The 17,701-nt window shown below is 40.9% G+C and overlaps 1 protein-coding gene across 4 annotated transcripts in view; it reads left to right on the top strand.

Moving 5' to 3' along the window:
• Positions 1–325: 325 nt before the first annotated feature.
• SLC10A7 (solute carrier family 10 member 7) overlaps positions 326–17,701 on the top strand; it is a gene marked incomplete at its 3' end in the record, with an annotated part of 144,118 nt that continues 126,742 nt past the window's right edge. For all 4 annotated transcript variants that reach the window (XM_081999051.1, XM_081999050.1, XM_081999052.1 and 1 more), the window contains exons 1-4: positions 326–588; positions 4,311–4,393; positions 9,372–9,508; positions 14,205–14,280. In XM_081999051.1, the coding sequence (XP_081855177.1) occupies positions 489–588; positions 4,311–4,393; positions 9,372–9,508; positions 14,205–14,280 (396 nt within the window). In that variant the 5' untranslated portion in view covers positions 326–488. The remainder of the gene's footprint in view (positions 589–4,310; positions 4,394–9,371; positions 9,509–14,204; positions 14,281–17,701) is intronic.

Below are 17,701 nucleotides of genomic sequence, written 5' to 3'. Positions count from 1 at the left end.
GCCCTCTCTCGCGTCAAACGCCGGGCGTCACGCAAACGTTGTAATGTACCAAAACAGCGCGCACACCCCCACAGCCCGATGCCCCACCGCGCCCGCCCAGACCCGCGCCGCCCGCCGGGACTGGCTCTGGAGGCCGCGCTCCCCCACCCGCCCGGCGACGGCAGCAACGGTGGCGGCGTCGCTGTCCCGTTTCCCCGCGCCGCGCCGCCGCGACCCCCGGTGGCCGCCGGCGCCCCCACCTCGGCGCGGGGATGCAGCGCGGGGCGGGGGCGGCCGAAGCTGGCGGGGGGTGGGCGTTGCGGGCAGACGGGCGGGCGGCGGCGCAGGGGCTGCGTGTCTATTAGGAGGTGCGTGGTAGTGATGGCGGCGGTGGGTGAGACTTTTCCTGTCAGCGGATCCAGCTGGTCCTGCCGGCGGGCGGCGGGGCTGCACCCCGCCCCGGCGCCGTGCCGTGCTGCGCCGGGCGGCGGGGAGCGGCGGGGCTCGCCATGGGGCTGCTGGAGCGCCTGCGGAAGGAGTGGTTCATCCTCGGGATCGTGTTGGTCATCGCGGTGGCGCGGCTGGAGCCCGCCGTCGGCGTCAAAGGGGGTGAGTCCGGCCGCTGCCCCGCCGGGGCCGGCGTGCCCCGGCAGCTGGGCGGGCGGTGCGGGGAGCGGGCCGGGCCCGGCGGGGGCTCCCTTCGGGGCTCCGGCCGTACTTTGCCAACTCCTGGCGGCCGGCGCTGCCCCGCGCTCCCCGGCGCGTTGCGGTCGTGCGGGCCGGGCCCGGCGCTGCCCGGGGTGGGCCGCGGTGCCGGCGGGGAGCGGGCCGCCTCGCTGCCGGCGGCGTGCGGACGCGGAGAGAGTCCGCCGGCCTCTCTGGGGGTCCCCGGGAGGAGGGCGCGGGACGCTTTGCTGCCGGGGGGGCTGAGACTTGCTGGGGTGCCCCTCGGCCGTCAGGGCATCCGCTGAGAAACTTCGAAAGTCGAGTTGTCCCGGGGCTGCGGGAGGACAAGCTGCGGCGAGCAGGGCGCCGCCGAATCTGCCGGGCCCTCCTGTGGTCCCCGCACCTCCAGCAGCTCCTTAGTCAGTCACTGTTTCTCAGGTACCCGAGAAATATGTCGAGGTGCATTCCTGTGTGTACCTTTGCTAGGCACTGTAACAGCTGCTTGAATAGTACCCTGTTCTCTTTGGGTTAGTGGTAATGAAAACTGGATAGCAACTTTGAAGGTACCACTGTTAAACTAAGTAGTAACTTCAGGAACTCCAAGACGGGGATGAAGTCATTGCAGTGCAGTGAATGAATGTCTGCCGTCTGTGAGCTTCTCGAGAGGTGTAACTTAACGTATATTGTGTTAAAATCTCAGGTGCTGTATTTCAGCTGGGTGATTTTTTTACTATATAATAGCACAGTTCTTTTTCTTAGGTTTTTTGTTTGTTTTTGTTCCCTCTTATTCCTCATGAAAAATGAGGGAAAACAGTGAAAATGATTCTGTGCAAAATGATGTCAAATGTTCACAGTAAACAAATGAGGAGAAAGGTCTGTCCTTTTCTAAGCAGTGAGGTCTTGTATGTTGCTTGCAACACGAGCTGATAAAATATCCAAAAATATTTTAAAATAAACAGTGTATCTTGAAGTATAAATGCTGGCAGCATCTTCTGATTAGTTTCCATTGCAACTTCAGTTCCAGATGTTCACAATTTTCAAGAATGAATTAAATTTTATATACTTTTTTCCTAACTGATCTCTAAAGATTTAAGAAAAGGGATGTAGAAACTTGAACAGAATTCCTTTAGTAATCCCATGTTGTGGGAGGGGAGGAAGAATTTAGCTGTGCTTTTGTACACATAGTTTGTTTTTTGTTTTGTTTCTTCTTAACAGAGCTGAAGTTTGAGGATAGACAGCTTCTCACTGAGGAGCCAACCTTTCCCTTCCCCCCTTAGGTTCTGGGGAAAAAGAAAGCGATTTAGAAAAAATATGTCTCTGAACACTTGCTGTGGCAGCTAAGGCTCCGGTACTTCATGGAGTTCAGGGTAGGCAAATTCCTGCTGTGCAAAGATCCCTTCTAACATCTGTGTGCTGTTTTGCATAGGTGAATAGGACCCACATGGAGCTTCTTGCAGGATCCATGCTGTGTCTTCAGCAGACCTTAAAGACAACTTTAAATTGATAGTATCAGGTGGTTTGTCCCTTTCTTGTTTGATTGTCATGCTAATTGTTAGCTGCAATGTGGGAGATCCTTTTAACTAGAATACGAGATAATTTTTCCTCAGCTTACTTCCTGCATGGAAGCACTATGATGGAGCACTTCATTTAATTATCCTACCGCAAAGAGATGTCAAGCTTTGACATGGTATTGTTCCTGGGACAACTTGCTTGAAAAATCTTGTAAGCATTGATTGAAACTCATGAGCATGCGCTTCCCCAAAGTGGTATCCCTCTTCTGAAGGTGCACGATCTCAGTGCTCATTTTAAAACCAGAAAAAATGAGGTAGGGGGTGGGAAATATCAGCATATGAAAAAACCTCAGCTTGTCATTTGCCAGCTGACAAAACCATGCACTGTAATTTGCAGGGCCTTACTGAATGGTATGAATGGTCCAGCATCCATACCAGTGGAACATTGTGCCACAAACAACAAAGATTTGTGCCGTTGCCACCTTCAGGGCATAAGCCAAGCCCTTTTTGTGTTTTTTCCTATTTGATGAATGAGCCTATTTAGTTCCTTTGTGAAAAGAGCTTTCCTGACCAGTCTTTTGCACAAGAGATGAAGGCGATCTGTTCTCACCAGAGTTCCCTTGTGCTCTGTGAACCTGTGGTTGGCTCTAGTGGTAGAGTTTTCTCCCGTGTAAAGCAGTTCAGGTAGCCCAGTGAAAAATCCTAGAATAGAAGAACTGAGTCCTGGAAGAACCCCTGTCTTAGCCAGACTAACTAACCCACTACCTGTCTGCCCAGTGTGTATGTGCATGTACATATGTGCTCTAATATTCTAAAAGATTAGAAACATTATATATATAAAAAAATACAGTTTTATGTATAACTATTTATGGTTTTTTTCTGCCTTCCCCCCACCCCCCGCTATTCAGTTAACATGCCATAATTTTGCAACTAGCCATGTGCTTTTTTGCAACTTTAACTCTTGCATTTCCGGGCTTATTTTTACTTTACTGTTCATATAGGTGGTTTGGTTTATTTTTTATATTTAACACACACAGCTTTAGTGTCTCATCCACAGAGTCCTCTCTGAGTGTAGGAATTTGATTTAAATGACTTGAAATGCAAATTTGATTAGACTCGATGTACAATCAGATCCCTCTAATTTAAGGATCGTTGACCTTGCTCCAGTGTGACCATCAATGTATCATTCATCCAAGAGAGCAGAAAGAATCTTCTCTTCAGGAGCATCGAGTAAAGGCTTGCTTGTTTGGTGCTGCAGTTTTGCTCATGACAACTTACTGTCACTTGCAGAGTTAGGGTATTACTTTGGTCCTAAGTAGACTGTTAGTATTTTCTTTCTAATATAATAACTGGTTGAATGCTTGTGAAAAAATGAGTATATACGTTTTGCGCTTGGTGGCCTCCGAAGGCAAAGTGTATTAAGAGAATTCATCATTTTTATAGGAGTGTAAAAAGTATTTTATTTTACTCTCCCTGGGAAAAAAAGTGTATAAATATATACAAATGTAAGGCTTTAATGTAGTAGAACCCTTGGAGGTGCAGGCATCTGCCCTTGCTGATCTCACTGCAGCAGTGTGTCTGAAATGTGTTATTGTAGGGCTGGAACGAACCATTTTGCCACAGCCCTGTTGTGGGGGAATAATGCAGAATTGTATTGCCCCAAGGAAATCATTGCAAGGGACGATTTGGTTTCCTCTGTGCAGGCAGCCAGCCAGGTGTGTGTGTTGTGGGGGAAGGTGAGAGGTAGATTCGTGAACGCTATCAATGGCCCCGTGGTGGGAGCAGCTAATATTTTTGAGTGTATGGTTTGAGTTTGCTGACGCTATAGGGATACTCTGATGACAGAACTGTGAAAAATTCCCCATTTTCACATTTCCAGAATTTACTCATTAGTTCCCAGTGGCCTGTAATCACAGACGCCAAATTTGTATGACATTGTACCTTGCTCTCCACTCACTAGTTTGTTTTTTTTTAAAAATGAATAGTATGCTTTCTGTAACTTAATAGAAACCCCATTATTTTTATTAGAGAGCTTAAGGATTAGATTTTCTCCAGGTATTTTTCGAAGTATTCTTATTTACTTTGGTGTAATATATGGATATAATTATCTCTTTGACTGTAGTTGACTTTATTCTCTATGTCTATATTTTTTAGGACCTTTGAAACCAGAAATTACCATAACTTACATTGCTGTTTCAGCTATATTCTTTAACAGTGGACTCTCCTTAAAAACTGAGGTACTGTAATTTTTCATTGCTTCGTTCTCATTTTGCCTTAAAAAGTTTTATGTTGCTGCTGATCAGGTTTGAATGTAATTGGAATATTTAATTACTCTGCTGCTGTTGTTGATGCTGGGAGAATGGCTAACAAGAGAAGATAAATATTAGACATTTATGGAATAACCCCTCCTTGATTTCAGAAAATTCTTCACAAAGTAGTGAACGTGATGAGGAGGAGAGTGTGAATAAATGTCACCCATCCATAGAGGGTGAGTTGCTTGACTTTGCAGGGCTTTGACTAAATGGAAGTGATGAGCACAATTTTGAGACTGGATCTACACCCTGGATGTGTTCTAAACCCAAATCAGGGCGAGACCCAGGAGCACACTAGCACCTGCCTTCTGCACCTTGGCTTCCCCACTGCTCGGTTGAGATACAGGCCAGAAAACTGTGCGAATCCTAGGGTAAGAATTTTGTAGGCAACTAGGCAGAGAGGTGCTATGTGGAGTCTCCATGCACCTGTAGGATACAAAGAGAAGGGAAGATGTGAGCTCTCTGTGCCTCTCTCCTTCATCTCACCTGCTGGTGTGCTAAGTAAAACCGTTTAGGCTAGTCACCACAGGATTGATGCAGGCAAAGGTCTGGTGGCTTTAAGTTACCACATTGGGTAGGCACAGGACAGCAGCTAGGGTTCCTCTGCAGATGCAAGGCCAATATACAGATTTAGTTGTGGACAGGTGGAGTTGAAGTGCCGATGCTCTCCTGCATATCACAGACAGTAAGACTTGTTTCAGATTTTGTCACACATTTTTCACAGGAACAATCTGGGACTAAGAAGAGAGGAAGGGAGAGAACCTCCTAGTGATGTGTAAAGGAGGCACGGAGAAAGGAAAGGGTGGCTGCGTGCCAAGAAGAGGAGCAGCCAGAGTTGAAGTGAAACAATGCATGTCTCTGCTAGTCTAGTTTCTTGATTCCTTTTACGCTGTTGGCTGTGCTAACAGGTGATGTCATTCATATGTTGCATGATACTAATGCCTAAAAGAATCATCACTATATTGTCCAGTTGTCTTCTAGGCAAACTGGGATTTAGATGAACCATGTGCATTGAACAAAAAAATGTTTCTGTACCTGTATCATGGTTATAGAGATGACGTTTCAAATGGAGCTGGTGTTTGAATTGATGGCAGCCCTCTCCTCCTGTGTCTGCTGGCAGTTCTGGCACTAGGGCCTCTAGTTCTGCTGGGACACAGAAGAAGTGAAGTGAATAACTTCAGTTAATTCTGTAGTAGCTCTTTAGAGCCTTGTGGTCTTGTGGGCAAGCAGGAAGAACCATGTTGCCTATTTGCCTGGGACACTAATTAATCCTAATGGAAACAGGCTGCGGAGAGCCACTTTCTTCCACAGAGAAGAGGACCTGAAACAGAGCCTGAGTAGTACTAATGGAGTTGAGTTTTCTGCTTTCAGGGTTAGGAATCTTTGCACGCAGAGAAAAAATGTAAAACTTGTTTCCCTTTCACTAGTTTGTATCCTTGAAGCTTTGTATTTGTAAAGCAGCTGTGAGACTGAAATCAGCAGCATTATCAAAGTCTTGATGAGATTCTCAATGCTAGTGTATGTCTAAATTTTTCCAGTTGAGGTGACATTACTGACAGGTTCCTGGGCAATGTGTCACGTCCTTCTTTGAACTTGCATAATTTTTTTCATCTGTGGTTCTAAAAGCAATATATTGATGTAAATGAAGCTTTTACAGGAGCTGATGTTTATGTCCGGGTAGCAGGTCTCAGATTGTTTTGGTAAAGCATCAGTTAGGACTGGTGCTGTATATCCAGCTTTATGTTCCATCAAGGAGCTAAGCCTTTTCTGAATTTCTGCCATGGGGGTAGAAGATAAAGAGGAAGAAAAGCATTTCACTCATTGTACCTTGTCCTGTTGCTTTCTAAAATGTATGTTAAAAACAATCCTTAAATGTGTTAGGAAGCCAGGTCATGATTTTATTAAAATACTTTGGGGCATGTTTTAATTGTTTAAGGCACAACCTAAAGTTGGTATTATTAGTCAGTTAACATATCTTTTTATTGGTTTGCAAAGTAAATGGTTTCTGCTTTTTGTTTTCGTTAGTTCTTGACCTGTGTGTCAGCTGTTCTACCTTGGATAATATATTTGTTCAATCGAAACTAGTGTTTGATATGCTTTATGAAATGATAAAAGGTTGTGTGTTAACAGAGGCCCTCTGATAAAGCTGACAAAATTAGAAATAGCTGATGCCCTTTTAAGGTTACACTTCTGGTTTTATCTGCTGTGAAGGCACATACTCAAAATTTGCTAACATGCCTTCAAGAAAGCATTTTACAAAACAATTGGCAGCGTTCAGGGAAAGCCTCTTTGGGCATGGCCTTGTTAGGTTTTCACAACTAGAGGTGCCTGAGGTCCTCTTACATTTGTAGAAATAGTCTGTGTCCAGGATGACAAGAACATTTAGTTCCACCTTAATATAATGCTCTTTCAGTTTTCAGTGACTGGATAGCTTGCTCTTTTAAAACAAATTCTTCCTGTAGGGCCCCAAAAATGAAATCACATGCTTGAGTTATCCATTTCAATGAGGAATTTGGCAAGCTGCTGAAAACACTGTTTGCTCTGTGTGGGTGTTTGCCCAGAAGAGTCCGGCTATGACCATCTAAGCATGGCTGGATGGCAACAAGGACCCACACTGACCAGCGAGAGGCTAGGATAAGCTCTCTAAAGGTGAAATACTGGGAAAGACAAGGTAACATGTTCTACCTGGTGTACAGAAACAGTCTCGTAACTAGCAGCTTCCAGTAACTCTTCTGAGACTTCTGCTTTTTTGAGGGCTACAGTGATGGATGTATTTTGGGATGAGCCCTTGTAGATTGCTTGAAGGCTGTTTGCTTCAGTGTTTGTTCTATGATGATACAGTCTAAGGAATAACTATTCTAAAAGGCAATCACTAGAGACATTTTAAAGGCTTGTAATTTTAGATCTGCAAAGTCCTGTTTCACTGATGTAGCATTCCTTCGTGCACTAGGTTGGCTATGTTGTAATAGCCTTCCTTGCTCCCTGGAAGCAGTAACCAGTCTTTCCCAAGTTTTTGTCTTGGATTTTGCTTTTGGAAGTATCATACAATTTTTGTCAAATCACCTGTTTTTTAAGGCATTTTCCAATTGTAAAATTGTTAAATTAAAAGGGCACTTTTGTATGTGTGATGGTTCCTAGATTGGGGCTTCATAGATTGGTCGACTAGTAAATGGGGCTGGAGGTGACTTGGCAGAAAAGAAGGAGGAATTAGTAGCGTTGCTGAAAGAAGTCACTTGCTCTGTTTTTTCTCAATTCTGTTATTTACTTTTTAAATGTACACTTTCCTATGGGTATTTCCAGGTATCTTCCCGTACAGGATGTGTTTCTACTACTAGACATTTTATTTTTGCTATCTTTTTGACATAAGATGAAATAGTACTACAGTGAAGCTATTCATAATGCCGTAGCTACTGTGGCAGGTTATGTGTGAAGAAGGCCTATTTTTTTCATACCCAGTGATACTAGCCTGCTTAAGAGCTTCCTTTATTTAAAAAAAAAAAAGTTGTTTCATTCAGTTAATGAAGGGCTGAATGTGAATGATACTTTCTTGGTAAAACTGGATCAAGATGTACGTTTCAAGTCTATGTTTTGTGTAACTTTAAGAATAGGATATGAACGGATCTGTATTTTTTTTGTGGAAGGCTTTTTCCCCCTAACCCAAATTTGGGAGATAATTTTATTAAGAGAAATGAAGTAACAAGGACAGGGTGCCGAATTGCTAGTGCTTTCGGATGTATAATTACATCAGTGTGCATTTGGATGGTCAAAAATGCAATATTTGATTGTGTTTCATAAAAGTTCAACTGTTTTGAAGCTGAGAAAGGGTGGCATTTGAAGGTTGGCTGCTGCATTACTGTACATGGAAATACAATTTTTAAATTGTTCTTTTTTTTTTTTTAATGCATCTGGGGTGTCAGCTGGAGAATCCTGGCATATTAGGTTTTGAATAAAAGTGCCATCAGTTCTTCTCCTGTTGCATTATTTACTTTAAAAGAGTGCAGGTTATTTTGAGAGAGAGAAGAAGGAATTTTTCTTCTCAGTCTGAGAGTTGAAATGAGCTGAAATGCACAAGGCTTTTTCCTTGTACTCAGAAACTGTGTAGAAGATCCTTGCAGTGTCCAAAAAGACAGAAACAGACATAGAGTTTATTGCATGAGAATAATTGATCACCTCTCTGGAGTGCTCTTACACTATTTAAAATTAAATTTTTTTTTCCTCTCAGTCTCCCGTGGTGTTTTGCACTATATTTCTCTGAATTTTATGGCTTAGCTGTTGTTAGCTTGTTATGGACTTGGTATTCTTTCTTCGCTGTTCTTCATCAGCCTAATTTTTTTCTGTAAATTTTCTATGTGTTGATACAATTAATAATCAAAACCTGTTATGTATTACTTTTGCTTTTTATATTTGTTAGTCTTCCCTTAAAAAAAAAAAAAAACCCACCACAGATGATGACTGTAATGTAAATATCCCTTTTTTCATGGTATAAACGAGAATCAGTTTGTGGCTCTCTTAGGCTAGAGAAACCTGAAATGACATGGACAATACAAGTTTCCCTTCCTCTTGATATCAGCAGTCAATAAAATAAACAGGCCGTCAGCATAGTTAACACAGGTTTTGAAGCAGTGACAAAGTGCTAAGGCTGCCTGCTGAACAGATACTGTTATGAGAGCTACACTGTTATTGAAGTGGTGGACAGTTCTTTTGGAAAAATGCCCAGGAGCACACAGAGCTTTTATGTTGTCTGGATGTACTTCATTATTAAAGAGGAGATCAGATGATCCCTAAAGGTGCCTTTTTGACATGCAATCTCTTTGTGTTGTAGAGATGATCCTAGTTTTAAAAGCACAAACGTGATCTTATTTCAGCTGTTATGACTGCAACTTCCTCTCTTTTTCTTTTGCAGGAGCTGACAAGTGCTTTGATGCATGTGAAACTACACCTTTTTGTCCAGATTTTTACACTTGTGTTCTTCCCAACAGCAATATGGCTCTTTCTTCAGCTATTATCAATCACACCTATAAATGAATGGCTTTTAAAAGGGTATGTTTAAGCATAATGGAGTGAAATATGTTTGTAGCTGTCTTCTTAAAGGGCTGCTTATCCTGCAAGTAGGTGTTCTAAGACTTGTATTGTGAACAGATTTTGCTGGTTATTTTTGTGCTTCAGCACTTTGCTGTTGAAAACACCCTACACGCACAAGGTTATCCTTTCAGGAGCCTGTTCTCATTTTTAGAAAGTCTGGTCAGTTAGGTTCATATGTGGGGCGCTTGCAACAGGTTAGCTTTCTCTCATGAAACGCAGCTGAAGTGCTGTGCTGGGTCTGAAGGAGGGTGGGGAGGAAAGAAAAGGAATGCTGAAGGAAAACCATAAGCTAGTGAATAAATACTGTGTATGGCATGCACTGGTGTTCCATTCTGTTTTTAAATAGTCTGTATTGCATGTGTCTAGATTGGGGTTCAGTATTTGCTCCTAGCTAAACTATGGGTGGAAAAAAAGGAAGAGAGTAAGGAGAAAGTAAGTAGGAGGAGAACTTTGGGATGAGCAGAAGCTAAGTTACCATGAAAACAATGTGTTTTAAATCTTTTGTGTACTCTGCCAATGTCTGCTTCTAAAGCTGCATTGGTGGTGCAGTAGTGATAGATGTTACAAAAAATCAAAAAAATAAGCATTTTTCAGAATCAAAGGTCAGTACCTAGTGCTATGCAGCTATACTGGAATGTTTGAATGTAGAAATTCATTATTTTAGAAAACTACTTAAAGCAGTTTCCTTGTTTCTTAATGCTTGGTGAAACATTGCTTGGGGAGAGTTCACCGTCTTAAAAGTTTAATGATAAAGCTGTTCATGTTTATGTTTTTACCTAAAACCTGAACCTAAAAGAGCATTTTCTGTTGTTTTTAAGAGGCTTCTGCAGGTGTTCCACCAAGTGTGAAGTGGTCCAAATAATACTGAGGAGGGGAAATTGAGACAACATAATTTAAAAGTTAGCACTGTTTTGCATAACAGTATTAGCACATCAAGGAGATAACAAGGTTGCTATACAATGTCCATTTGCATTTGGCTATTCATAGTAAAGGTTATTCTTCAAAGTAAAATCATTGTGAAGTTTTCCCTCAGCTAGAACAGAGGCGTGATTTACCACAGGGAGCCAAAACTCCCTCCTAATCCATGGGAGTCTCAGTTTCTGAAGTGCAAGGTGCAGGAGATTGTTGTGGTTTTTGTTCCTTGCAGCAATTCTCGTCCCTTCTTCCCTATGACTCTTATGCCACTTTGTTTCTTAGTGTTTAAGGGATGTGATCTGTTACATGCACAAGGGTATGTGTATGTATATACCTACACACCCGTGAAACTGCATGTAAAACTACATGTGTTTTTTTTTTGAAAAATAATGTATGTGTATCTCCCTAAACATGGAGCCTAAACCAGCCTCATTTTTCATGAAGGTGTGTCTGTGTTTTACCAGTGAGCTAGTATACTGCTATATGTTTTAAGCTGCCTTGCAAGCACTTGTTCCTTGAGTGCTATTTCTGTTTTGGCTGTGTGTTACCTTTTAGAGCAGTAACTCTGTTGTATTGAGACTTCATGCAAAGAATGGCCAGATTGAGGAGTTTAATGAAGGTGGTTTATTTGTATTTGGGTTTTTTTGTTTATGTTTTGAAAGAGTGCTTTCTTGATAAATACTGCTGTTCAGGACATGCTCAGAGCAGCAGCCATTGTGTGGCCCTGAAGGCATGCGTGGCAAAGGGAGCCTGATGGGAGCTGTACCTTCAGTGCTGTGCAGGTGCAGGAGCTACTGAGCTCTGTACTAATTCTAGGATAACACAGGTACTTGCATGTCCCTGTATGGGTACGTGAAAGGAGAGTGAGGAACTGCCTGTGCCTTGGTTGCTCTGTGTAACAAAAGTTCATCCTAGTGCCCCACGGCTGTAGTTTTTATCCCCTAGAAACTCTAAAGTACTCTAATGAAAAGGGGAAACAAGACAGGCTTTGGCAAAGTTACTTTCTTATCATGCATGTTTAGCACAGCCTGTAGTGGGAACTAGTTGACAGTCCTCACAAAGGCCTGGAAAAATAGGCGTATGCTCCCAAGGGCATGCAGCACCCTTTGGCAGGGTGGCTCCCCTGCAGACTCTAGTTCTCCACTATTCTCTACACAAGGTTATGCCTAAAGGGTGCAGTCAAGCCCACAGTTAATTTCCTGTCTTGCTTCAGAGTGAATGGTAGATTCTCCCATCCTTTGTAATGGTCGGTTTTGCTGTAAATATTATTTGAGGGACAGCTTCAGACAGTACCAGCTTTTCATCTGTGTTTCTTACAGTTGGGTTTTTTTTTCCCCTCTCTGTATGGGTTAATATTAGGAGGTTTGTTGCTTTGCAATTATTTTGAAATATATAAAATAGAGGAGAAACTGACATCACCCCAAGCATCTTTTAAGTTAATTTTTTTTGTTAGCTGACTAGGTTTTATATTAACAGCATCCCTTTGAAAAGGACCATGAAGCAGGTTATTAATGTTTGCACAGATTCACCTCTTCTGCCACTCTTAGCATATAGCATTTACAGCATAGGTAAAGCATATAGATGCAAAGATCTGGTACAAGATATGGCTTTGGTAGTTCCATATCTAAAATATGTGACTTTAGACCCTACTGCTCAATTGTCTGTAACATATCAGCAGAACAGGTATTATTTATTTATTTTCAGCGAGTGTTTGGACCCCTGATTTTGTTGGTTATCTGTAGTAATCTGTTGGCCATTAGAGGAATTTGTATATTGGTAGTATTGTGTGTAGTTGATACAAAGCAAGAAAAAAGTTCACAGGTGCATGTTTCAATATACCTGATTAAAAGTATTTCCATTTAGTGTGTACCAGTTTTTTTGTAGATTAATATTTTCATATGAAGAATATTTAAAACCGTAGCTTGATAGTGAATTTTTTTTTTAATTCCAAATGTATTACTTTTAAATTTGAGAGAGTTCACAGAGATTGTATTATTAAACCTTTCCCTTCTAGTGCCAGCTGAAATGAATGCTCTTGCACACATTTCATACTTCTCTGGATAACTTTGAACTTAATCCACCCGTTATTAGTGCAGGTGAGAAGTTCAAGGAGCTGCCTGCCAAGAGACCATATAGAAGAGAGATAGCAGTATCACAACTGACGTAGGGGATGGACATCAGAATTGTCATGTGTTTGTCTGCTCTATGTTTTCATATATATTTCCAAACTTTTCCACACCATTTCTTTTCCCTGTATTTCTTTTCAATATAAGCTTATCCTGCTAAGTGCTGAAAACTCTGCTTCCGTGGCTTACTTCACCGTAAGCTAAAGGTACTATATACTTCCAAGATGGTGCTTGGCACTTTGTGATGGGATTTATATAATGCTTATGTTGGTTTTCTCTTTCCTTTTCCACAGTGTCTGTAGCTGACAAACTGAATACCGTCGTTGTCATTTACCTGTTTCTTCTGTTTAAGCTTTTTGTATATTGACAGCATATCAATTGCATTGTAATATGCTCCCTATTGTTTGGATTTAATAGTTCTGTTTGCTACAGCTTTTTGACACTGAGTTTCTCGGGGATGGACTAACACACTTATAAGTGTGAAGCAATTCACCACCAGTAATTGGTTGTTCTGAACTAGAATACTGTCTCAAACTCCCATACTTGAAAACATAGCTAGGTTCCATGCTTTTGGGGGTTTTGCAGACTGTTTTTATTCCATGCCTTACTGTTCCTTCGAAGTCAACACAGTTGTTCTTCAGAAGCCTGATTTTACTTAGCCTCAAATTTAATTCTAATCTATTGGGTTATGTTTTTCTTTTTTCTAAATACATATTTGATACAAATAATTTTTTTAATAACCAGTTTTTGTGGGCTGTCTTTGAAGACAAAGGAAAGCTCACTGCTTTTTTTTCTTACTTTGCAACAGCATTTAGTATATACATCAATAATTTTGCTGCACAAACAATGGAAAAAATGACAATAATGTATTTTAGACTTCTAAAAAGCAGGAGAAAGCTTTTGATGTTTTGATTAATGGAAGTTAGGTGATTTTACCAAGAAGTGAAAACATGCATGAAAGTTAAATATTTGATGGACTTTTAATGTTCAGGAAATAAAAAGCTCAATTGTGATTTGTTGGTTGTTGGTTTTTTTTGTTCTGTTTGGGGTTTTTTTTGTGTGTGGGGTTTTTTTTTTCTTTAGTTGGGATTGATGAAAAACAAAGTGTAGTGGGAACCTGAAATAGTGAGCATGCTTCTTTTTACTCCTCTACTTAGCAGTAAATGTTTTTATCACTGAACATTTTTTTCAAGAAAATTTTTTCAAGAGTTTACATCCATATTTTATTTTTTTTCCAAATAGCTACAAATATCTCAAAACACACTATAGACTTTACTACATCAGGACATGTGATGCAGTTATCTTTGTGATAGATGTGTAGATATCTTTGTGAATGCTAGATACAGTACTACAGATGGGGAAATGGAGTCACGGAGAGGTTAAGTGTTTGGATTTTTAAGTGGTGACACAACTCTTCACTTGGTGGTTGGTTAAGAGATGGCATAGAAATCCTCCCAGCCCCTGGTGCAGGGATGTAACTGTAATGCAAACTGATTGGGTTGCACGGGTGATAAAATGATTGTTTCTACTCAACTGTTTGGTATTTTAAGGTTTTAAGTTGCATAGTGTTTGCATCATGTGAGGAATGTGACATTTCTTTTTGTTGTTTTCAGCTTGCAGACAGTAGGCTGCATGCCACCTCCTGTGTCTTCTGCAGTAATTTTAACCAAAGCTGTTGGTGGAAATGAGGTGAGTTTTCATTTTGTTTTTGAATGTTTTTTTTAAACAGAAGTTCAAACTTATTTATTTATGATGAACTCATGTGGCAAAACACTGACTGCAGTGTGATGCTATTGTGGTTTGTAAAAAATTCTATAATTAAAGCTTGGGTATTTTCTTGTTGTCAAACAAGGGAAGTAGTGATATGTTATCTGCTGGCATTGGTCAAACTGAAAGAAGCTCAGTTTTCTGAGGTGATAGAAGTTTTCTGATAGAAATTGGTGTTAGGAGATTTCTCCTTGTTGCTGCATTGTAATTCCTAACTGTATAGTGTTTGTATGCTGTGTACTGGTTACCTCAAAGACCGTTAGCTTTGTGGTGAAGATCTGCCCTTGCAGTGATTGTTGGGATGGTGTTTAGTATTAAGAGGCCCCCCAGCAGGAGTTCCTCAAGCTTGAGGCTGCAAATGTAGCAAGTGAGGTGATGGAGACACAAATGTTAATTTAAATCTTACATTGTTATTTGAGACTGCATGAAATGAAAATTTTGGGAAGGTGGAGTTCTCTGACAGTGATGCAATGCAAAGTTCTCAACAGATAGGAAATGCCAGAATTTAAGTTGTTTATGCAAACTTAGTTTGGTCACATTATATTTCTGCCTTAAAATGACATATGCTGATGTCATTTCAGACTCTTATTTTATCCACAAAATGGTTGCTATTTTCAGGAAGACCAGGTAGGCAGCATTTAGGAAATTAATCCAGGTGTGCTAATTAATGAGGTTGGTTTCCTTTAGATCTGCTTCCTCATAACTACAGAAGGTAGATGAGACCTAGTAGGTGAGGAAGGGAGAGAATAGTGCTAAAAGAGATCGGTTTTAAAGCTAGGGCTGTTGGGATGCTGTTGTGGAGGATTAGAGCCAAATCTTAATTCAGCCATAGAGCTCCCGTGTGAGGTTGGGTGAGTCACTTCAACCACATTTTTTAAATATGGCCATTAGTTGTGTACTTCTCATTTTCTGAGTTCAGACTCTTGGGACCGATTAATGTCAGCTTTGAAAACACATGATAGCACTGAAATAGATTGAAGTTGTACTTTGTACTGACAAAGTGCTGTTTAATTGCTCTATCCTCTGAAGAGAGACCCAAAGCATCTCAAGTCAAGCATTTCTAATTATGGGCAATCCTGATGCACATCAGTGTCTCCCAGTTTGCTACCTGAAAAGAAGAATCATAAAGTTGTCTGATGGAGGTGGTGTGGAGTAATTAGTATAAGGAAATAATTCAGGTACATAATAGTGATCAACAGAGAAATGAGAAGTTTTCTTGTTAGGATTCTAGATGTAGGTGCTGCAAATTATACAAAGATGCCACATAGTGAACAGTGAAGATGAAATGAAGTATTGAATGAGTGCTCATTCCGTGTTAGCACTGTCTGTCCTGTCCTTAGAACAATGAAAAGATCCTTTTGGAAAAAAATAAGGTGTGATTGGTTAGTTGAAGGCAATATCATATGGCATTTGTGTGCAGGAGTGAGAGAGGTACTTTAGTTTCTTGGCCATTAGAGTTCACTTTTTATGGTAGTATTCTTCTGGAGTGGTAGAGGAGTGTGTATTTTATACCAGCTGAAAACCAGATACTTTCTAACATGTGAGGCTTGTGTAAGTTATTGCGTAAATGACTGAAAAGTAAGCTTGAACCTCTAATTCTTCTATACCAAGCCACTGTTGGAAGGATGTAAAAATGCATACCTTGTTAGTGATTTTTTTACAGATAATAGCTGACAGTAGAGACAGGGTGAGTCAAGAATTGTGTCTTGGGAATTGGGAGTTCTCAGTCAGGTTCTAGGAAGGTATGCAAGAGAGAAACACCCTTTAAACATGTTCAGTGTAGACAAAGCGTGTGGCAAATTTATTGCCAAACTTGAGGAAGTTTCCAATGCAAATGTGTTTTTGGAATTTGATGCTTCTCCATCTTTCAGACTATTTTTTATTTTTCTTCTGAAGAACAGCAAACCACATCCCTCATGCTAGAGGAGAAGACCTTCTCACATCTCTCCTCGCCAAATTTCACCTAAGCTGTTATTGACATATTTATCATTCTGATATGAGTAGAACAATGCATTTTCTCCCATTTTAACATAAATCCATTCTGATATATGAAGAATTTAAACCTGAGAGTCAACTGGAAATATAAGTGATTGTACTATGAGAGTGTTTGTTCATGATAATGTCTCTTAAACTGCTTTTGCCTCGTCAAGCGTGTATCCCTTTCGTAGAGAAAATTGATTTGTCTGAGGATATATCTACGCTGCATAATGTACTATGAAGATAAATGAGCTTGCTCAGAAGCAATACAGTGTGGGAGCTCCACGTGAGCTAATTAGTCTGAGAAGTGTCCTGCTGCTGTCGAGTAGAGGCACACCCTCAATAAGTGCTCTGAAGACCTCTTTGTATTTCTTGAAACACAGCACATGAGGGTTGTGGTAGTTGACCGTGTTAGGACGGTATAGAGGGTTTTAGGTTTTCTTTATCTAAGTAGAAGTGACTGTTGAATGTCAGTTTGGACTCGGGTTATTTTCAAAGAAGTATGAGGGACTGTGACATGGTAGAAGTAGTACTCACCTGGGGCTGAGGAAACATGGATTCTATTTTTATCTCTGTCATTAACCTGTTGGGTAAAACGGAGTGGGGTATTGTGCCTCTGGGGTTAGTGGTAATAGATAATGGCAACTTTGATCAGTGCTGAAAAGCCTTATGTAAGAGATATATTTTATTGTTCTGGGACAGGGTGATTAAGTATTTTGTCAAATGCTTAGAGAGTCTCCATTATTACAGGCTGCTTGGATGGGGGATTTTGCTGCATATCAGTTGGGAAAGTCGGTTGTGAGATGATAAAAGAAAGACATTTTTGTTAATCTTACAAGGATCTGTTTTTTTTAATTGCTATATGCCTGAGGGCACAAAATAAAATGTTGTACTTCTGGTGACCATTATCTTCCTTGGCCAACAATGCTGATACTATGAATTCTGATTAAACTGTGTTCATTGTTGAAAAAGTTAATGTTCTGGGATAGTAAGTACAAACCCAGGTAAGCTAAAGATAGCTAGGAGCTAGTATCATTCCATCCAGAGAGGTGTTGGCAAATGGGATGTAAGCGGTGGGGAGGGAAACACCACTCTCTAGAAATCTTGGCTTTTGGAAGAGAGGCGAATGATTTATGGCTATTCTATCTTTTGTTTTGGTGGAAGTAACTGTTCTTCATGTGATGAACAGAAATACAACTTGTCTAGCAGGGCTACAAATTCACACCTATTGACTCTGTGACCTATTCTTAGGTTTCAACTCATCTCCCTGGTCTCTATATGATGTGTAGTTTGTTCTCTCAGCTCTCTTATAACTCTTGTTTCTTCTCTCTGTTTCTCTTTCTTCACCCTGCTTTTCCATCATTTC

The sequence above is a fragment of the Phaethon aethereus genome (genome assembly GCF_964289735.1).
Source record: "Phaethon aethereus genome assembly, chromosome: 4".
Classification (NCBI taxonomy): Eukaryota; Metazoa; Chordata; class Aves; order Phaethontiformes; family Phaethontidae; genus Phaethon; species Phaethon aethereus.
The sequence above is the reverse complement of the archived record's forward strand: the minus strand, read 5'-3'. Positions and strand labels throughout refer to the sequence as shown.